Below are 23,457 nucleotides of genomic sequence, written 5' to 3'. Positions count from 1 at the left end.
CTATGTATAATATGAAAGAAGCCAGCCAGGATAGACCACATATTATATAATTTAATTTATACAAAATGTCTATCTAGAATAGGCAATTTTATAGACAGAATAGTTGTTGTCAGGGTCTGGGGGAATGAGAATGGAAGTAATTGCTAATGCATATGGGTTTTGTTTTTGGATAATGAAATACTCTAAAATTAGATAGTGGTAATGATTGCACACCTCTGTGAATATAATAAAAACCTATAGCTTGTATTTTTAAAAGGATGAATTTATGGGGCACCTGGATGGCTCATTCAGTTAAGTGTCCAACTCTTGATTTCAACTCAGGTCATGATCTCACAGTTAGTGGGTTCGAGCATGCTGTCAGAGCAGAGCCTGCTTGGCAATCTCTCTCTCCTTCTCTCTGCCCCTTTCCCACTTGCTCTCTCTCAAAACAAATAAAATTTTTTTTAAAAAGGGATGAGTTTATGACATGTGAATTATATATCAATAAAGCTGTTAGAAAAAGAAATGAATACAAGAAAGATGTTAGACCTAATATGGGTGGAGAATGGTTGTAGTGGTGGTTAAATTCACAGACCTGTTTGCTGATCAATTAAGTGTTAATGTGTATAAGGCATTGAGCACATACTTTGCACTTGATGAAATTATTTGTTGTACAGGTACTTTTTCAAACCATCTTTAGTCTGACATTGGGAGACAGGATGATGTTAGGCAGGATAACAGAGAGCTGCTGCCTCCAGAATTCCTGAGTTCAGCTAAGGCCATGATTCCATGCAACAGGCTGTTGTTTTCTGCTAGAGAATGCTTTGGATTTGTTCCTTCGTTACTGGGTGAGGGTAATGTCACTTTCTGTGGCCTGGATGAAACCTATGCTTTGGATTCAGAATGCTTCTTGCACATGAATGTGAGAATGTGCCAGGGAAGCACCTGAGGTATTTAATGTGTTGAGACCTGGGGGGAAGAGGCAGATCTTAGTCGTGGAAAGTGTTTTTTCAAGGAATTGGCCTACAAAGATAACCATTTCCAGGCCTGAGGGCCCCATCAGTGTCCTTCAGGTGGGTACTACTTAGATAAATTTGCATCAGGGTTCCCTAGGCTGTAAAAGATGAGCCATTCAGGCCAGGTCAGAGAACCCTAACAACATCATGGGGATTGGATACTGCTTTAGCTTAAATTAATTCTTCTACATTTCTGTTATCTGGAATTAGGGAAGGGATGAGATTGTTTAAACTTCTGAAGATCTTTTTATGGAAAGAGCCTAAATGTCCATCAACTGATGAATGGATAAAGAAATTGTGGTTTATATACACAATGGAATACTACATGGCAATGAGAAAGAATGAAATATGGCTCTTTGTAGCAACGTGGATGGAACTGGAGAGTGTTATGCTAAGTGAAATAAGCCATACTGAGAAAGACAGATACCATATGTTTTCACTCTTATGTGGATCCTGAGAAACTTAACAGAAGACCATGGGGGAGGGGAAGAAGAAAAAAAAAAAGAGGTTAGAGAAGGAGGGAGCCAAAACATAAGAGACTCTTAAAAACTGAGAACAAACTGAGGGTTGATGGGGAGTGGGATGCAGGGGAGGGTGGGTGATGGGTATTGAGGAGGGCACCTGTTGGGATGAGCACTGGGTGTTGCATGGAAACCAATTTGACAATAAATTTCATATTTATAAAAAAACTTCTGAAGATCTTCCCAGTATATAAGTTGGGGTGTGGAAGGGACCAGGTGCCATGAAAAGGGGAAGAAATACTTCACTTAGTCATTTAGAAGTAGGCCTCTTTTCATGGTTTTCTTTCCCCTCCCCTGTCTTCTCAGGACTGCACTTCTCCATGAGAAGAAGCCAGAGGAGGACTCATAAATTGAAATGCTAAGCCATGCCTTGTGTGAGTTCTTGTTTCTTCTTCCCCTTTATATCAAACAATCACTGTTTTTTGGGATATGAATATTCAGTATCCTTATCTCCAGACTTTCTGCTTTACTGAGTGCTCTCCTGCTCACTCCCCTTCTAGTGAATGATGAGAATGGGTCCCAGGTGTTTCTCAATTGCCCCTCACTTCTCTAACAATATTTTAGGGATACATTTGCAAATCAGGAAATGTATTTGAGGAAAGCATAGAACCTCTCCAGTCAGGATGTGGTTTGATGAGATGGTACTACACATGAAAAATTTGGTCTTTCTCATTGACCTGAATGTTCTTATTGATTAAGACGGAAATTGGTGTTAGTCTCAGAATGTGGTGAGTTCTAATCTGTGGTTTTAAGATTGGTAGTGTGATCAAATGTAGGATTGAGGACAGAGAGAGAATTGTGTAAGGGAATACCTCAGTGATTAATACCATTGACAGGGTCCATTTTGAATTAAATAGTATGTAGAAGCCAAGGGCCACATCTGTGTGAGTGTAGCTCATCTTTCATTAGCTTTCTGTTGCTCATAATAAGCAGAAGTGTACAGTGAGCAATGATAAGTGGTAAATATGATCAGCCAGATGATTAAATGATTGAGAATTTCAGAAACAGAGCTGTGAAGATCATTAGAGGAGGAGTGCAAACCCCCGCAAAATATGAAAATGATGACAATCTTAATATGGAATATTACATAGTCTAAAAATGTTATCTATGAAAGGATTTTCCAGGGCTAGGAAGAAAGAATATTATTACGAAATTATTCTGAAACTTGACTTGGAAAGAAATTCTGAAATTATATATAAATCTTATTTTCTAAGGTAAACATTTTAAGACATTTTGGAATGTGCCCATCAGGTTTATTTTTCTTTTCTCTTCCTCCTCCTCTTCTTCCAGCCCTTTTTCCCTCTCTTCTTTTCTTTCTGTTTTCATTCTTTAAAGGGAAAGGGGAGGAAGGAACTTTGAGTTTATTTGAGGATTTGCATGTGTTATGTGCTAGCATACATTATTCTATTTAATCAGAAAACTGTACTTACCTGGGTTTTGTTCATTCCCATTGCTATTCCCAAGAGGCTATGAATAAGAGTAAGTAATAGGAATGTTCAGAATTGTTTAAATACTCTGTATTTCACACTCACTTCCTTTCTATTACTTACCCACACTGAAAGCTTCCAACTGTAATATATTTGCTCACTGTTTTGGCCCCTTTATGTGATACTTTTCTCTTCCTCTCATTACTTGTGTGTGTGTGTGTGTGTGTGTGTGTGTGTGTGTGTGTGTGTGTGTTCCTCTCAATTACTTCTAAAAAAACTTTATTTATTTTGCCCTTAACACTTGGACTTGTCATTTCAGAGGTTGGTGTTGTTCAAGGATGTGGCCATAGACTTCTCTCAGGAGGAGTGGGAATGCCTGGACTTGGAACAGAAGGATTTGTACAGAGATGTGATGTTGGAAAACTATAACAATCTGGTCTCACTGGGTAAGTTTGGTCCCAGTAATTCAACTTCAATCTTTGTGAAATTCAGGAAATGTCTTAAGTACCTAGATGAATTTCAGATCCCTGTTCCCAACTAAATAATTTATTGCTTATAGACTTTAAAATGGGCAGCTCCATTGAGTACCTTAATCATCTCTATTCTTCAGATAATCTTCCTGTGAATCTTTCTGTATTCTTCAGACGTTCTTCCTTTATGAACAAGGGTTCAATTTTATTTTGGATGAGCAGAGTATAACCATATCTATTTCCATTCTTATAAGCAGGATTTTCCATTTCTAAGACAGATGTACTTTCCTTATTGAAACAAGGGAAAGAGCCCTGGAAGGTTGTACAGGATGTGACAAGAAGTCAGAGTTCAGGTGAGTAAGAGATGGTTAAACAAGGGGAGGCCATTGTGGAGAACAGTCAAATCACTTAATTCATTGGCTACAACTTTGAGATATTAGCTGAACAGTTCTCCTCAAAGATCAAACCAAGGCATGTGGAGTAAAAGCTTGAACGCTGGAAGGTAAAACTGTTTTAGCATCAGTTACCAAAGGAAACCCCTTTTTTTACCCAAATTACCACTTCCTTGCTTTTCTTTCATATTCACCTATATTTTCAAACAGGGAAAAGCCTTCCTTCTTCTCCTGTGATAACAATTTTACCTGTATTTTTGATCCAGTGAAACCTGTATGAGCCTTTATCTAACAAATATTTTTTTAAAATACCTCTATGGTCTAAGCTTTGAGTGAACAAGAAAAACTCCCTATCCCCATCCCTAGGAAAGATCTGTTCTTTCCTAGCAGAAGAGATAGTTACAAATAATAATGTAGAAGGAAGGAGTGATAAGTGTTATGACGTAAAACAAAAAGCAGAGGAGAATGATGGTGTAATGGGAGGAGGTGTTTTATAGAGGGTGGTCAGGGATGGCCCTCTGAGATGCTGACATTTGAGGAGAGAAATGACTAAAGTGCTGGAGTAAGTCGTGCAAATTCTGAGAGAAGAGTGTGTAAGGCAGAGAGACTAGCAATTGCAAAGGAATTGAGGTAGGAATGAGTTTGATGCTTTTAAGGATCAGCAGATAAACAGGTGTGGCTGGGATGAGTGAGGGAGCGTAAACATTGAAAATGAGCTGAGAGAGGAGGTGGGGCTGGGTCATGCAGGGACTTGTATGCCATGATGGAGAATTGGGATTATGTTGAAAGTACGATAAGAATTATTTCGAGCAGGGGAGTTATGTGACTGAACTTGTTATTTTCAAAGACTACTCTGGATACTGTATAGAAAATAAAATGGGAGCAAGAGTGAAGCAGGAAGACCAGTTGGAAAGCCATTTTTAGTCCACATTAGAAATTATGGTGGTTTAGATGAGAGCAGTAGCTTATAAGTAAAGGTGACATGAAAGAGTCAGATTCAGATCAGACTTTTAAAAAATTTTTCTTTAATGTTCATTCATTTTTGAGAGAGAGAGAGAGAGAGAGAGAGAGAGAGAGAGTGTTAGCTGAGAGGGGCAGAGAAAGAGGGAGACACAGAATCGGAAGGAGGCTCCAGGACTTGAGCTGCGAGTACAGAGCTGACATGGGGCTTGAACCCAAGAACTGCAACATCATGACCTGAGCCAAAGTCGGACGCTTAACTGACTGGGCCACCCAGGCACCCCAGATTCTGATCAGATTTTAAAGGTAGTACCTCTTGCTAATTAATTGGAAGTGGTATATGATGAAAGATAAATCCAGAATAACTTCTTAGATTTATGCCTGAGCAACTGAATATCTTTTTCTTTGTTAGGAAAGACAGGTATTCAAGAATTCTGTTTTGTTCATGATACTTTAGGGATATCTATTAGAAATTGGAAGAAATCAAGAAATGACCTGGAAAGAAATAATATACATATAAATAGAATTTAAAACTTAGAAGAAATAATTTATGAAGTTATATAATAGTTAAAAAAAGAGAAAAACCCTAATCCACTCTGTATTTTAGTTAGAAAGAAGGGGAAGATTCTGCAAAGGAGACTGAGAAGGAATAGCTAGTGAGCTAATAGGAAAATAAAGAAAATGTGGTATCTCAGAAGCCAAGTGGAAAAAGGTATTTACGAAAGGGCAGCATCTTTCATATCAGGAAACATGAGTAAGTTGAGGACTCAGAATTGATCACTGGATTTGGTAATGAGGGAAAAGAAAGCTGTAGATTGGTTCAGATAGAAGGGAAGAGAAGGGAAATGGGAGGGAATTTAGTATAGGGAATGATTGGAAGAACTGGAATCACTTAGACCACGGTTTTAATGCCAGCTTTTGTCTTAAGCACATTACTTTACCAGACTGATAAGATTGTTGAGAAGATTTGGAATACTGAATACAATTACATTATACTAAGTTCTCAATAAGACATCATTTTTATGGAAGGAAAATTAGGAAAAATGAAAAAACTACACTGCTGCATTTTGAAGTGCAGACAAGATTTCAAAGTAGACGCTTGTGAATAGCTCCAGTCAGAAGGCTAGAAAACATTCTAGGGGCTACTCTATGTTGTGACTACCATACAATCAAGTTTTTCCTGAAGATTTCTTCTAACTAAATATCTCTTGATTCTGTGTGCTCTCACAATATCCACTAGCAACACTTTAAACCTATGGTGTCTCTAATTTGGGGTATTGCACTACCCTTCTAAATGGTTTTGACACAAGAAAGTAATGTTTTTAAAAAATATAAATCAGATCACATAACGATAAAATCAAAACTAGAAAGCCCTACCTAGTCTAGCTCCTGAAAGGTTTTACAACCCTTCCTTAGCTACCTGTCCCCTTTCTCATTAGACTCCAGCCACAGTAGCCTTCATTCATTATCTCAGATACATCTAGTATCTATGTATCTAGTGTCTGTGCTCTACCTCTTTACATCACTCACTCTGCTCACCTAACTCCTATGCTTCTTTAGAGCTCAACCTATATATCATTATATCCTGAGAATTCTTTCCTGACCTCATTCTCAGTAATGATCTTTCAGATTTTCTTACGGTAATTTCCAAGCTATAATTCTATAATATAGTAATCCTAGTAAGATCATAACTCTTTGACTGCAACACCATACATTGTTGTCTGTAAAGGAGATCTGCAGAGCTCTATGTGCCTCTGACTTAAGTGAACCTTCAAAATTTCACGTGCTCTTCTGGGTGTTGTATGGAAACCAATTTGACAATAAATTTCATATTAAAAAAAAATCTCATGTGCTCTTAAGAAAATTATCCCCTCCATACAGGCCTCCAGCAGAATTTAAGGGAAACAAGATCACTTCCTGTACTAACATGGCAATATTTTTCTTACCACTAGAACTGTCTTCATAGAAACCAATTTCCATTAGCAAAATTATCCACCTTCTCCTAAGAGGTTATTTAGGACCAATTCCAATTTGTCTTACATCTTCAGTTACTTCACTCAGGTCCAGAAGTCCAGTCTTTCCAGGGCATCAATCATCAGCTGAACTCTTATCTCATCCAGATCTATATGTCTCCCAATTGGATTTCATTCCCCACTCTTTTCTTAACACCCAAATCTTTTCCACCTTACTGTTTGAAACTTTATAAGAAATATCCCATATTATCCTCAGCGTGTTTTAATATTCCTTTCACCTTTTGTCTTCAAATGAACACTTTAGCCATGCCATGAATATACAGCTTTCCCTTAAAGCACTTGCTAATGGTTCTTGTTTTGTCTTCCCTCACAGTCCATTATTTTCCATTATCAAAGCTCCCAGCTCCTTTAAAACACTTTAAAGACTGAACCACCCACCAGGTATTCTTGTTCTATTATTTACCAATTTCCTCTCCTTGAGTAGACTAAAGATCAAAACACTTTGCCCACTAACTTTCTCTCCTCCACTACACCTGTCACCATTGTTGGTGATCTCAGCATCCTTATAATAATACATCTTAATTCTCAATTCGTTAATCTCATTTCAAATTATCTTTCTCTTCCAAATTCCTTCATTTATTCACACCCTGATACATAAACCTTGTAATTACCAGCCCAAAATCTGTTTCAAACATTCGCTCTCTCTGACAGCTATTTTTAAACTTTTCAACTGACTTATTCTTATACTACCACTTGAACCCACATAGTGTAATGTCTTCCATATTTTTAAAAAATTGTGCTTGATGTTACATTTTCCATTCCTTTACTCTGCTCTCCTTGATGGCCATGAATTACCTATACTTCCTTACCTCCCATTCTCCCTTGCCTCTTCAGCTACAGTTATAGCCATTGCTGAGTGCCTTTTCTCTTCCTCCCTGGACAGTTTTATAGCATGCCCCAGAAATTGCTTATTTTATTTATTTTTGGACACCATTAGTTTATTATAAAAAAGAGACATGAAAATTATTTACATGATGAAAGATTTCACAGCTTCACTGGAATGGGTGCCTTCACTTTACGCCATTTCAATAATGATTTATTTCAGTTCACATACTTTCCAAGAATGTCACCATCTCTAAATAAGAAATAATCCTTGTCATCTAGAACTACTTTGGTGCTTCATATTCCGGGAGAAGAACTTTATCTCCAACTTTCACACTGACTGGTTGAATCTCTCCACCCTTTCTTTAGAGCCTGATCCAACAGCTACTATTGTTGCTTGCAAAACTTTTCCTTGAGATTTTTCTGGAAGCATAATACCACCTTTGATTACAGTTTTGGCTGCAACTCTTTTCAACTAAAACTCGGTCAAAAGGGGAAAAACTTTCTAAACACTTGTCCTGCCATGACTCCAGCTGCCGCAGTTCCTACTCTGCTCTGGAGATGCCGCCACTGCAAGGAGACCTGCAGTCTGACCCCCAGGCCATGTGAACCAGAAATGGCTTATTTTAAAAAATTACATTGTGGGGCACCTGGGTGGCTCAGTTGGTTAAGCGTCCGACTTTGGCTCAGGTCATGATCTCGAGGTCCATGAGTTCAAGCCCTGCATTGGGCTCTGTGCTGATAGCTCAGAGCCTGGAGCCTGTTTCAGATTCTGTGTCTTCCTCTCTCTCTGACCCTCCCCGTTCATGCTCTGTCTCTCTCTGTCCCAAAAATAAGTAAACATTAAAAAAAAATTTTAAAAATTAGATTATAACATATTTCATACTTTAGACATAGAATAATCCCTTTGATCTCTAATTGGTGCCAGATTCATTTAATAGTTTTGTTATCTCTTAGTCTAATTCTTTGTATGGATTAGCATCCCTTCACTTATTGTTCTACCACACTGGGACAACTCAAACTGTTTTAGTTGAAAGGAGAAGAATATAAGCATCAGGTTCCAAATTTGCCCTGGACCCTCACAGGGAGCATTAGGGGAATCCAGTGTTCTTACTTATAGAATTTCTATTTAGGGAATATTGCTAACATTTAGAACAAGTAAAACTATCAGCCATATGATTTTTTTAAATCTATTTTTAAGGGTGCCTGAGTGGTTCTTGGTTAAGCATCCAACTCTTGATTTGGGCTCAGGTCATGATACCACAGTTCATGAGATAGAGCCCTGCTTGGGATTTTCTCTCTCCCCCTCTCTCTGTCCCTTCCCTGCTTACATGCATGTGCACGCACGCTCTCTCTCTCTCTCTCTCTCTCTCAAAATAAATAAATAAATAAATAAACTTTAAAAAACCTATTTTTATAGTGAAATATATGGGAAAGTACATAAAACATATGTACAGTTTGATTAACAACCACCCATGACAAGAAACAGAACATTGCCATCACTCCAGAAACACCCTATGAGTATATATATTTGTGACTTAGGTATACAGGTCTAAAACGTATTGTTTAGTTTTGCCCATTTTAGGATTTAGGTGAGTGGGGTCATATTGTACATATTCTTTTGTGTCAGGCTCCTTTTATTCAATACTGTATTTGTGAGAGTCATCCAAAGGTAGCTCTAGTTCATTCATTTTTATAAGAATTCCATTGTTTGAATATATCAGAATTAACTCTTGGTTATTAATTTTTAGTATATTCTTGGCTAAAATGTAGGTCATTTCTAATTTGGGCTGTTTATAAATATTGATGCTATAAATGTCACTTGGTATGTTTACTCATATACCTGAGCATGAGGTTCTCTGGAATCTCTATCTTAGATAGATATTCTAAGAGTGAAAGTACTGGGTCAAAAGATATGTGTATCTTTGATTTTACTAGATACTGCCAAACTGTGTTCTGAAGTAATTGTACCAGTGCCCAGTCCCTATCAATAGTATATGAGAATCTGCACCACATCCTTGACCACACATAATATTGTCAGATTTAAAAATATCTGCCTATCTACTCAGCTTGTATCTGTCATTAGAATTTTATTTCCATCTCCCTGATTACTAATGATTGCTAATGGGCTGTTTTTTAATATATTTATTGGCCATTTGGAACTTTTCTTTTGTAGATTCCTGTTCGTATTTTTGGCTTATTCTTCTACTGGATTGTTAATCTTTCTGTTACTGATTAGATGGGTTTTTTTATTTTTATAGGTAGTATATTTGTGTTTTAGGTATCTTCTGCTGTGTGCCTTGACTTTTCACCCTTTTTCTAGAATCTTTCAATGAATAAAAGTTCCTAATTTTAAAGTAGTAGAATTTATCAGTCTTTTCCTTTATGATGGATATTTTTTGTGAGCTATTAAAGAATATCCTTCTATACCTTTAATTCATTAATATATTCTTCTATATAATTATTTTTAAAAAGATTTTAAAAAATTTAACCTTTATTTATTTTTGAGAGAGAGACAGCGTGTGAGCAGGGGAGGAGCAGAGAGAGAGGGGGAGACACAGAACCCGAAGCAGGCTCCAGGCTCTGAGCTGTCAGCACATAGCCCAATGCAGGGCTTGAACTCATGAACCGTGAGATCATGACCTGAGCCGAAGTCGGACCCTCAACCGACTGTGCCACCCAGGCACCCCTTAAAAAGATTTTTAATGTTTCCTTTCACATTGAGGTTTTCATCCTACCTATAGTTGACTTCTCTCATGGTGTGTGAAATAGGGGTCTAGTTTTTCTAGTTGTCTTGGCAAGATTGATTGTAAAGTTTATTTTCTCTCCCCATGAAATGCTACTTTTATCAAATATAATTTCCTTTTTTATGTGGGCATATTTCTGGACTTCATATATTTAAGCCCTGTGATAATACCACATAGTTTTAATTATAGTTGCTTTTAATTATAGTTGCTTTTAAAATATTTTCATCTTCTCTTTAAGAATGTTATGACCATTCATGGTCTTATGTCTTTCTAATTAGGTTGACAGCCTTCTCCCTTCAAATGTGTTGGGATTTTGATTAAGATTGCATTGACTCTACAAATCATTTTGGGAGAAAATTGACAAGTCTACAATATTGACTTTCCCCAATATGTTTCCTAACAATGTCCTGATCACAGAGTTGTAGACAAAGTGGAAGTGGCCATTGTTGCACCTCCCCATTTGCTCTAAGTCCCTCCCCTTCTGGCTGAAGTGACTTCCAGGGGACGGCTTGAAGGGCTGGCACCATTTTTTCACCTTGTTCATTTTTTTCTTTCCCATTTGGGAGCCAGATATTAAAGACTAGGACATTCAAAAACAGTGGCATATCTAGAGAAAATTAGAAAGTGACCATGCATACCCAGAGAAAAGCCCAGAAAAGACTGGAGAAGACCTTAAGTTTATACCTGCGTGTGGTCCTCAGCACAGAAGCCTACAACAATCAAAACAACAATAGTAACATAAATTGTCAAACCCTGAGGGAGGGAGAGAATCTGATTTCTAGAGTTACTTAGAATTGTATAAAATGGGTGCACCTGGGTGGTTCAGTTGGGTAAGAATTCAACTCTTGATCTTGGCTCAGGTCGTGATCTCACAGTTGGTGAGTTTGAGCTCTGTGTCAGGCTCTGTACTAAGCTTAGAGTTCTCTCTCTCTTTCTCTCTCTGTCCCTACCCCACCCATTCTCTCTCTCTCTCTCTCTCTCTCTCTCTCTCTCTCTCTCTCTATTTCTCTCAAAATAAATAAATAAACGTAAAAAAGAAAGAATTGTATAAAATGTCCAGTATTGTGGCAAAAAATCGCAAGGCATACAAAGAAACAGGAAAATATGGCCCATTCAAAGGAAAAAAATAAACCAACAGAAACTGTTCTGGAAAAAGACCTGATGGCATATATACCAGACAGACTGTAAAACAACTGTCTTAAAGATAGACAACTAAAGGAAGATGTGGATAAAGTCACTAAAACTGTATATGAACAAAACAAAAACCAATAAAGAACTAGAAAACCTAAGCAGATGCCAAGAAGTAGTTCTGGAACTAAAAAGTACAAGAACACAAATGAAAAATTCACTAGAGGGATTCAAAGACAGGTTTGAGCAGGCACAAAGAATCAGTGAACTTGAAGATAGGACAATAGAAAGTATCTAGTCTGCGGATTAGAAAGAAAAAAAAAGGAGAAGGAAAGTGAACAGAGCCTCTAGGACCTGTGGGACAGCATCAAGCAGCTAAACATATGTATTTTGGGAGTCGCAGAAAGAGCAGAAAGAGACAACATTTGAAGTAACAATAGCTGAAAAACTTCCCAAATTTTATGAAAGATGTAAATATAAACATACAGGCTCAACAAACTAAAGTAGGATGAACTCAGACATCTGTACCAAGATGCATTATAATCAAACTTTCAAAAGTCAAAGACAATCGTGAAAGCAACAAGAGAGTAGCAAATAATTATACACAGTGATCCTCAGTAAGATGATCAGATTTCTCATCAGAAACACTAGGGATCAGAAGGTAGTGGGCCAATATATATATACACTGTGTGTGTGTGTGTGTGTGTATACACACACACACACACACACACACACACACACACACACACACAGTGTGCTAAAAGACAAAAACTGTGAACCAAGAATCCTATATCCAAGAAAACTGTGTTTCAAAAGGGATAAAATAAGACATTTTTAGATAAAAGCCAAGGGAGTTTGTGACCACTTTACCTTACCTCCTCTGCAAGAAATGTTTAAGGGATTCTTGCAAGGTGAAATAAAAGGACACTATACAGTAACTAGAAGCCATATAGAGAAATACAGAATTCAATAAAGGTAAATAGATGAGCAATTATAAAAGCTATTATTGTAACAATAGCTTGTAACTACTTTTTCTCTTCTGCGTGATTTAAGAGACTGATAAAGTTAACAAACAAACCCCCACAATGTTAGTCTAAAAGCTAGTATTATTGTTAACTTTGGTTTGTAGCTCCAAATCTTGTTTTCTACTTAATTGGAGTGACTAATACTTTAAGAGACTGAGTTTGTTTTTTGGCACAAATGTATAAAGATGTAATTTTGTCTGGGGCGCCTGGGTGGCGCAGTCGGTTAAGCTTGCGACTTCAGCCAGGTCACGATCTCGCGGTCCGTGAGTTCGAGCCCCGCGTCGGGCTCTGGGCTGATGGCTCAGAGCCTGGAGCCTGTTTCCGATTCTGTGTCTCCCTCTCTCTCTGCCCCTCGCCCGTTCATGCTCTGTCTCTCTCCCAAAAATAAATAAACGTTGAAAAAAAAATTAAAAAAAAAAAGATGTAATTTTGTGACATTGACAATCACAGGGGGTGGGGACTGAGACATAAAGGAGTAGTGTTATTGAAATTAAGTGTATGTTATTGAAATTAAGCTGGTATAAATTCAAATTAAAGAGTTATAACTTGGGGCGCCTGCGTGGCTCAGTCGGTTGAGTGTCCGACTTCAGCTCAGGTCATGATCTCGCGGTCCGTGGGTTCAAGCCCCGAGTCGGGCTCTGGGCTGATGGCTCAGAGCCTGGAGCCTGCTTCCGATTCTGTGTCTCCCTCTCTCTCTGTCCCTCCCCCGTTCATGCTTTGTCTCTCTCTGTCTCAAAAATAAATAAATGTTAAAAAAAAATTAAAAAAAAAAAAGAGTTATAACTTTAGGACATTAAATGTAACCCTCCCCCAGTAATAACAACGAAAATAGCCATACACAAAAGAAGATCCAGTTGGCACTTGAACAACATGGGTTTAAACTGTGCAGGTCCATTTATATGTGTAGTTTTTAAAGTATAGTACCATAAATGTATTTTCTTTTCCTTATGATTTTCTTAATAATTTTTTTTTCACTAGCTTACTTTATTGTAAGAATAGAGTATATTGGGGCCCCTGGGTGCCTCAGTCAGTTGAGCGTCCAGCTCTTGATTTCAGCTTAGGTCATGATCTCACCGTTCGTTGGATCAAGCCCCATGTCGGGCTCCATACTGACAGCATGGAGCCTGCTTGGGATTCTCTCTCCCTGTCTCTCTTTGCCCCTCACCCGCTCTTGCTCTCTCTCCCTCTCTCTCTGAGAATAAATAAATGAACAACAAAGAATAGAGTATATAATACATATAACATGAAATATGTGTTAATTAACTGCTTATGTTATCATTAAAGCTTTTGGTTAACAGTGAGCTATTAAGTTTTGAGGATGTCAAAAGTCATATGCAGATTTTTGACTGGGCATTTGTTACCTTTAAACCCCTTTATTGTGCAAGGGTCAACTGTACATAAAAGGAATGAGAAAGAAATATAAATATTTCTCTACAAAAGTCAACTAAAAGAAGTGAAAAGAATAAAAAGAAGACTGTAGTATGCAGGAAATGAGAGACAAACTTAACTTCCTGACTTCAAGAATTCCCATAAAGCTATAGTAATCAGGATGGCATTGTATTATTGGTGAAAGAATAAATGCATCCTTGGAACTGAATAGAAAGCCCAGAAACAGACTTATACAAATATACTCAGCTGATCCTTGACATAGGAGTAAAGGCAATCCAATGGAGAAAGGATAGTCTTTTTCACAAATGTTGCTGGAACAACTGAACATACACACTTAAAAAAAAAATCTCAATATTGATGTCATACGTTTTCACAGAAATTAACTCAAAATAGATCATAGTCCTTAATGTAAAATGAAAATTATAAAACTTCAGAAGATAACAGAGGGGAAAATCTAGGTGATTTGGGGCTCAGAATGAGTTTTTATATAAACACCTAAAACTATAATCATGAACACAAAAGATACAGTTGGTTTTCATTAAAATTAAAAATTTCTGAGTGAACGACAGTTATGAGAATGAAAAGGCAAATCACAGAATAGGAGAAAAATCTTTGCAAGACAGTACCTGGTAAAGGACTTATATATAAAATATACAAAGAATTCTTGAAACTCAATAACAAAAGAACCCAGTTTAAATGTGGCCAAGAGATCTGAACTGATGCCTCACTAGAGAAGATAAACTCATGGCAAATAAGTATATGAAAAGATATTCAGATATCATGTCATCAGGGTATCACATTTTTATTTATTTATTTATTTATTTATTTATTTATTTAATTTTTTTAACGTTTATTTATTTTTGAGACAGAGATAGACAGAGCATGAACAGGGGAGGGACAGAGAGAGAGGGAGACACAGAATCTGAAACAGGCTCCAGGCTCTGAGCAGTCAGCACAGAGCCCGAAGCAGGGCTCGAACTCACAGACCGTGAGATCATGACCTGAGCCGAAGTCGGCTGCTTAACTGACTGAGCCACCCAGGCACCCCAGGGTATCACATTTTTAAAGAACCATGGGATGTAACTACAGGTCTCTTAGAATGACTAAAATCCAAGACACTGACAGCTCCAAATAGTGTCAAGAATGTAGGGCAACAGAAACTCCCTTTCATTGTTGATGGGAATGCAAAATAGTACAGCCCCTTTGGAAGGCAGTTTGACACATTCTTACAAAACTAAATGTAGTCCAACCAGCAAATAAATTGAATTGGTTATCAAAAATCCCCCAACAAATAAGAGTCCTGGGCCAGATGACTCCCCAGGGGAATTCTACCAGACATTTAAAGGCTAAGTGTTCTTTTTTTTTTTTTTTCAACGTTTATTTATTTTTGGGACAGAGAGAGACAGAGCATGAACGGGCGAGGGGCAGAGAGAGAGGGAGACACAGAATCGGAAACAGGCTCCAGGCTCTGAGCCATCAGCCCAGAGCCCGATGCGGGGCTCGAACTCACGGACCGCGAGATCGTGACCTGGCTGAAGTCGGACGCTTAACCAACTGCGCCACCCAGGCGCCCCTCTACCAGACATTTAAAGCAGAGGTGATACCTATTCTTCTCAAACTGTTCCAAAAAATAGAAATCGAAGGAAAGCCTCCAAACTCATTCTATGAAGCCTGCATTACCTTGATTCCCAAACCAGACAAAGACCCCACTAAAAAGGACAATTACAGGCCAATATCCCTGATGAATATGGATGAATTGAATTCAACAGTACTTAAAAAAAAATTATTCACCATGATCAAGTGGGATTCATTCCTGGGCTGCAGGGCAGGTTCAATATTTGCAAATCAGTCAGTGTGATACATCACAATGATGAAAAAGAGTATAAGAACCATATGATCCTGTCAGTAGATGCAGAAAAAAAGCATTTGACAAAATACAGCATCCTTTCTTGATAAAAACCCTCAAGAAAGTCTGGATAGAAGGAACATACCTTAATATAAAAGCCATATATGAAAGGTCCACAGCCAGTATCATCCTCAATGGGGAACAAATGAGAGCTTTTCCCCTGAGATCAGGAACATGACAGGGATGTCTACTCTTACCACTATTGTTCAACTAGTGTTGGAAGTCCTAGCCTCAGCAATCAGATAACACAAATAAAAGGCATCCAAATTGGCAAAGAAGTTAGACTTTCACTTTTTGCAGATGACATGATACTTTACGTGGAAAACCTGAAAGATGCCACCAAAAAACTACTAGAGCTGATATGGGAACTCAGTAAATTCACACGATATAAAATCAGTGTACAGAAATCGGTTTCATTTCTGTACACCAATAATGAAGCAACAGAAAGATAGGAAGGAATAAGTCGCATTTACAATTGCACCAAAACCCACAAGATACCTAGGAATAAATCTAACCAACAAGGTGAAAGATCTGTACACCAACAACTGTAGAAAACTTATGAAAGAAATTGAAGACACAAGTGGAAAAACATTCCATGTTCATGGAACGGAAGAATAAATATTGTTAAAATGTCGATAACTATGCAAAGCAATTTATACATTCAATACAATCCCTATCAAAATAACACCAGCATTCTTCACAGAGCTAGAACAAACAATCCTAAAATGTGTATGGAACCACAAAAGACCCTGAATAGCCAAAGTAATGTTGAAAAAACCAAAGCTGGAGGCATCTTAATCCCGGACTTTAATCTGTACTACAAAGCTATAATCATCAAGACACTATGGTATTGGCACAAAAACAGACACCTGGATCAATGGAATAGAATAGAAAACCCTGAAGTGGACCCAAAAATAATCTTCAACAAAACAGGAAAGATTACCCAATGGAAAAAACAGTCTCTTTAGCAAATGGTGCTAGGAGAACTGCATAGCAACATACAGAAGAAGGAAACTGGACCACTTTCTTACACCATACACAAAAGTAAAGCATCGCTTATCATCAGGGAAATACAAATCAAAATCATAAGGAGATATCACTTCACACCAGTCAGAATGGCTAAAATTGACAACTCAGGAAACAACAGATGTTGGCAAGGGTGTGGAGAAAAGGAAGCCCTCTTACACTGTTGGTGAGAAAGTAAACTGGTGCAGCGACTCTGGAAAACAGTGTGAAGGTTCTTCAAAAAAACTAAAGATAGAGCTACCCTATGACCCAGCAATTGCACTATTAGGAATTTATCCAAAGGATACAAAAATGCTGATTCAAAGGAGCACATGCACCCCAATGTTACAGCAGCACAATCAACAATTGCCAAATTATGGAAAGAGCCCAAATGTCCCATCAACCGATGAATGTATTAAGAAGATGTAATACATAATACATACATACATACTCACATACAATGGAATAGTGATATATACATACATACATACATACATACATACATACACACACACACACAATGGAATACTACGCGGTGATGAAAAAATCATGAAATCTTGCCATCTGCAACAATGTGGATAGAACTGGAGGGTATTATACTAAGCGAAACAAGTCAGTCAGAGAAAGACATATGATTTCACTCATGTGGAATTTGAGAAATTTAACAGATGAACATAGAGGAAGGGAAGGGAAAATAAGATAAAAACAGAGAGGGAGTCAAAACATAAGAGACTCTTAAAGACAGAGAATAAACTGTGGGATGATGGGAGTGGGTTAAGTGAGTGACAGGCATTAAGGAGGGCACTTTTTGGGATGAGCACTGGGTGTCATATGTAAGAGATGAATCAGTGGGTTCTACTCTTGAAGCCAACTACACTGTATATTAACTAACTTGAAAAAACAAAACAAAACAAAATAAACATAGTTTTGGTATATGATCCTGCAATTGTGCTCCTAGATATTTACCCAAATAAATTGAAAACTTTTGTTCATACAAAAACCTGCACATAAGTTTATAGAAGCTTGTTCATAATTGCCAAAACTTGAAAGCAACCAAGATGCCCTTCATTTAGTAATTGGATAAACAATGTAGTTAATCCATACAAAGGAGTATTATTCAGAAATGAAAAATAACTATCAAACTATGAGACCATGAAAATGCTTAGTGTCTTGTTAAGTGAAAGGAGCCAGTTTGAAGAGTTGACATATTTTATGATTCTAACTACATCACATTCTGGAAAAGGCAAATAGTAGAGTTGGGAAAGCAATCAGTGGTTGCCTGGATTTGGGGAGGGAGGAGGAATAACTAGGTGGAGTACAGGGGATTTTTAAGTAAACTATTCTGTGCGATACTGTAATGGTGAATACATGACATTATGCATTTGGCAACACCCATATAACTTTACAACACAAAGAGTGAACCCTAATGTAAACTATTGGATTCAGTTAATAATATATCAATAAAGCTTCATTAGTTATAACAAATGTACTACACCAGTGCAAAGTATTAAGATATTAATAATAAGAGAGTGGCAAAGAAAGAGAGAACTCTGACTTTTGGTCAATTTTTCTATAAACCTAAAACCTAAGACTGATCTAAGAAAATGCATTAATTAAAAAAAAAAAACAAAGTAAACTATAGCATGAGTTCATACCAGTATTTCCAATTCAGATTCTTAATTATAGGCTTTTTATTTAACCCTTTTAATGATCTCATATCTGTATCCATTTTCTCCCATGCTAAGACTCCCAGTTATCGTGAACACTAAAAATTATAGGATTGGAATATCATATAATTACTTATTTTATCCTACCTTATAAATATAAGTCTCTAAAAGAAGATCAGCATTACTACCAATAGTATGGTTACTCAAAACAGTTTGAGTCAATTGTTTTGGCAATTCTTTTTTTTCCCCCATGTATATTTCAGTCAAATTACTATATTTGAAAGTTATTTGAAATAATTTCTTTGGTTATTCCAACAATTGTAAATAGTGTTGTTTTCTTAATTCAGTATTTTCCACTTTTACGCTGTGCTTGTTATAATTTGTTTTATAATAACAGAAAATATTTATGTAGCTCCAAAGTGAAATTTACAAAACAAGTTGTATTGAAAGAGGTCTTCTATCCTTGCCCCCCCCCACTTATTCCTTCTTCACCCTGCATTCCATCCCCCCTTTAAAAAAATAAAAGCAAATGTACTTTATACATGCATACTTACTCTTCTCCCTTTCTTCCTAAGAGAAAAGGCATAACTATATATGCTTTTCTTGCATACACATTCTCTCGCAATTAATAATGTATGTAAACAGCATTTCATATTAATATATTCCCCTTTTTTAACTGCTGCATAGTACTTTGTGATGTAGGTATACCATGAATTACTTCCATCAGTCATCTAATGGACAATTGGGTTATAGTTTTTAAATTGTTTTAATGTTTATTTATTTTTGAGATAGAGAGAGCCAGAGCGTGCGCACAAGTGGGGAAGGGACAGAGAGAGGGGGAGACATAGAATCCAAAGCAGGCTCCAGGCTCTGAGCTGTCACCGGAACCGACGTGGGGCTTGAGCTCACAAACTGTGAGATCATGACCTGAGCCAAAGTTGGATGCTCAACTAACTGAGCCACCCGGGCACCCCCAATTAGATTATTTTTTATCTCTTGCTTTAACACATTGTGCTTCAGTTTTTGTGCATCATGTTTTTGACATTTTGTTAGGGCAATTTTGGGATCGATTTCACAGAAGTGGAGTTGTTAGATCAAAAGATATATGTAATTATGCTAAATACTGCTGTATTTCCTTTCATAGGTTCCTTTGTACCATTCATATTCTTACTAGTAATGTCTATAAGTACCAATTTCCTTACAGTCTTGCTAATAGTATTTGATGTCACATTTGGAAATGCCCTATTCCAAGAGGTAAGAAATAGCATCTCTGTAGTTTTTTAAAAGTACTTTATTAAGATATATTTCACATACTGTACGGTTTACCCATTTCTGTAAACAGTGATGACTTTTATTATATTAACAGTCTCATATAGCCATCACAATTTGAGGACATTTTTATCACTCCAGCAAGAAATCCAATATCTTGTAGTAGCAAGATACTCTGTATCTCTGTCCATCCCCTAGCCCTGTTCAGCTACTGATGTTTCTGTCTATGTGGATTCGCCTACTTTGGATAATTCATATAAAAGCAGTCATACAATATGTGGTCTTTTGTGACTAGCTTTTTTCACTAAGCATAATATTTTCAAAGTTTATTCATAATGTAGCATGTGTCAATATTTTTATTGCCAAATATTCTATTGTAAGGATACACCACATTTTTACCCATTCATCAATTAATGAGTGACTTGTTTCCACCTTATGCTTATTATGATTAATGCTGTTATGGACATTGTTTTTGTGTTTTTATATAGATATGTTTTCAATTCTCTTGGCTCTATACTTACGAGTGGATTTTTGGGTTATGTGGGAACTCTATGTTGGACACTTGGGCATATAACTGGGAGTAAAATTGCATGGTAATATGGAAACTATGTTAACTTTTTGAGGAAGTACAAAATTGTTTTACAAAGCAGCTGTACCATTTTACATTCCCATCAGCAAGCTGCGAGGATTCCAATTTCTTCATATATTCACCTCTGTTTAGCTTTAATTTGCATTTATCTTATGAGCAGTTGAGTATATTTTCATATGGTTAAAAGCTACTTACATTATTTTTCTATCAACTGTCCCATTTTCTTAGACTATTTTTACATAGTGTTGGTGCCCAGTTTTATATGGTAGTCTTTTTTTTCTAGTCTAATTTTATAAACTGTTTATATATTAGGGATATTGCAACCTGGCAAATATTTTTTCCAAGTTTGTCATTTTACTTAACCTAACCTTAACCGTGTTTTTGACATGCCAGCCTTTCTTTTTTCTTTAACCATAGTGCAGTCATTTTTATCAAATTATGACTAGGAAAGTTTTCCCCATTCCTAGTTTATAGAAGAAGTCCCCCAAATTTTATTCTAATTATATGTATGTTTTCATTCCTGTAAATATGGATGTCTGATCCATTTGGAATTTATCCAACTGTAAGATATGCAGAATTAAGGCAGTTTTCTTTTTTTGATGTGTTTATCTGTATGTTTATCAATTTCATTTATTAAAAAGAGTTCATGTTTTTCCTACTGATTTGAGCTGCCAGCTTTTATTATGTACTAAATTTGCACTTATAATTGTTTCTGGATTTTTCTTTTCTGTTCCATTGGTTCCACTGACATCTTATGACTATGATACTCAATTTGAGTCTACTGTTTCTACCTTAGAAATTTCATTTTTCAAGGAATATGAAAATAACATTTTCTTTCTTTTTACCTTATAGCCTGGGAATCCAGATGTGAGACCAAAAAGCTGTTCTCAACAAAAGGAATTTATGAAATAGAATCATCTCAGTGGGAGATCATAGAACAGCTTACAAGACTTAAGTGTGATTGTAAAAGTCTTCAAGATGATGGGGAATGCAAAGAACAGTTTGAAAGCCAATTGGGAAATAAAGAGGGATTTTTCAAGCAACTAGTAATCACTTGTAAAGGAATCCCCAATTTTAGCCAGACTGCATCCCTTATGTTAAAACAAAGAATTAATTTTCCTGAGAAATCCTATGAATGTGAAGCATGCAGAAAATACTTTATCCATGGCTTTCAACTGACTGAACATCAGAAAGCTCATTCTGATGAAAAATTCTATGAATGTAAAGAATGTGGAAAGGCCTTTATTCGGGGTTCAGAACTTACTTACCATCAGAGAGTTCATGTTGTTAAGAAACCCTATGAATGTAAGGAATGTGGAAAAGCCTTTATTTGTGCCTCACAGCTTACTTATCATCAAAGAATTCATACTGGGGAGAAACCTTATAAATGTAAAGAGTGTGGGAAGGCCTTTATTCGTGGCTCTCACCTTACCCAGCATCAAAGAATTCATACTGGTGAACGACCCTATGAATGTAATGAATGTGGTAAGGCCTTTTTTCGTGGCTCTCAACTTACTTACCACCAGAGAGTTCATACTGCAGAGAAACCCTATCAATGTAAAGAATGTGGAAAGGCCTTTATTCGTGGCTCCCAACTTACCGAACATCAGAGAATTCATACGGGTGAGAAACCCTATGAATGTAAGAAATGTGGGAAAGCCTTTAGTTATGGATCACAGCTTACCCTGCATCACAGACTTCATACTGGTGAAAAGCCCTATAAATGTAAAGACTGTGAAATGTCCTTTATTCGTGGCTCACAACTTACCGAACATCAGAGGATTCATACAGGTAAGAAACCACATGAATGTAAGCAGTGTGGGAGGGCTTTTAACTATGGCTCACAGCTTATTCGACACCAGAGGATTCACACTGGAGAGAAACCCTATGAATGTCAAGAATGTGGGAAGTCATTTATTCGTGGCTCACAACTTACTGAACATCAAAAAATTCACACTGGTGAAAAACCTTTTGAATGTAAGGAATGTGGGAAAGCCTTTATTCGTGGCTCACATCTTACTCAGCATCAGAGGATTCATACTGGTGAAAAACCCTATGAATGTAAAGAGTGTGGGAAGGCCTTTATTTATAGCTCACAACTGACTCAGCATCAGAGAATTCATACAAGTGAGAATCCCTATGAATGTAAGCAGTGTGGGAAGATCTTTATTTGTGCCTCACAACTTACTCTACATCAGATTTCTCATTCTGGTAAGAAGCCATATGAATGTAAAGAATGTGGTAAGGCTTTTATTCGTGGCTCACAGCTGACTTACCATCAGAGAGTTCATACTGGTGAGAAGCCCTATGAGTGTAATGAATGTGGGAAAGCCTTTATTCGTGGTTCACATCTTACTCAGCACCAGAGAATTCATACTGGTGAGAAACCATACAAATGTAATGAATGTGGGAAGGCCTTTAATCGTGGCTCACAACTTACTCAACATCAGAGAATTCATTCTGGTGAGAAGCCTTATAAATGTAACGAATGTGGTAAGGACTTCAGACGTCATTCACACCTCACTCAACATCATAAACTTCATAATTGAGAAAAACTTTATGAAAATATAAATTTATTAAATCCTTTGATTGCTCATTGATACTCAGCTTTGGAATATCAGAAAATTCAGATTATGAAAGTGGGAATCCTTTTTTACTTTCATCCATAGGTAACTCTATCAGAAAATTCAAACAGAGAGAGGCTAGTGTAATATAGTTTCCATAGTTTCCATCATTTTTCAATCTTTGTTAGACATTGGTGAATTTATACAAGAGCACAACCATAAAATGTAGGGTTTTCTTGTTTGGCATCATTCTCTTGTTCAGCATGATCTGAACTCCACCATTTACTACACATGTATTCCTTTGGAAAAAGCTAGTTAACCCCTGTTTGCTTTAGTTTTTTCATTTATAAAACATTAAAATCGCTCTCATTATAATGATTTAAAGATGCAAATACATAAAAAGCCTTAAAGCAATGTGTAATACATAGTTTATATTAAATAAATATTAGTTATTACTGTAATTGTGTTTTTCAGTATTTTAAAATTGTTTCTTTCTGGGCTCAAGAATTATTTTTTTTTTAATTGAAGTATAGTTGACATAAAATGTT

General features: G+C 36.8%; 1 protein-coding gene and 1 pseudogene across 2 annotated transcripts in view; one reads left to right on the top strand and one right to left on the bottom strand.

Moving 5' to 3' along the window:
- The window catches only part of LOC121011362 (zinc finger protein 420), a 129,445-nt gene that overhangs the window by 40,865 nt on the left and 65,123 nt on the right, over nt 1-23,457 (top strand). Inside the window, exons 2-5 of one of the 2 annotated variants that reach the window (XM_040445674.1) lie at nt 1,823-1,890; nt 3,263-3,389; nt 3,668-3,766; nt 21,198-22,826. In XM_040445674.1, the coding sequence (XP_040301608.1) occupies nt 1,882-1,890; nt 3,263-3,389; nt 3,668-3,766; nt 21,198-22,826 (1,864 nt within the window). In that variant the 5' untranslated portion in view covers nt 1,823-1,881. Of the gene's footprint in view, nt 1-1,822; nt 1,891-3,262; nt 3,390-3,667; nt 3,767-21,197; nt 23,371-23,457 lie in introns of those variants that run through there. The other variant, XM_040445673.1, reaches the window with a different exon arrangement.
- Nucleotides 7,813-8,145, bottom strand: LOC121011382 (10 kDa heat shock protein, mitochondrial-like; annotated as a pseudogene).

The sequence above is a fragment of the Herpailurus yagouaroundi genome, unplaced genomic scaffold (genome assembly GCF_014898765.1).
Source record: "Herpailurus yagouaroundi ecotype Mexico unplaced genomic scaffold, PumYag 194, whole genome shotgun sequence".
Taxonomy (NCBI): domain Eukaryota; kingdom Metazoa; phylum Chordata; class Mammalia; order Carnivora; family Felidae; genus Herpailurus; species Herpailurus yagouaroundi.
The sequence above is the reverse complement of the archived record's forward strand: the minus strand, read 5'-3'. Positions and strand labels throughout refer to the sequence as shown.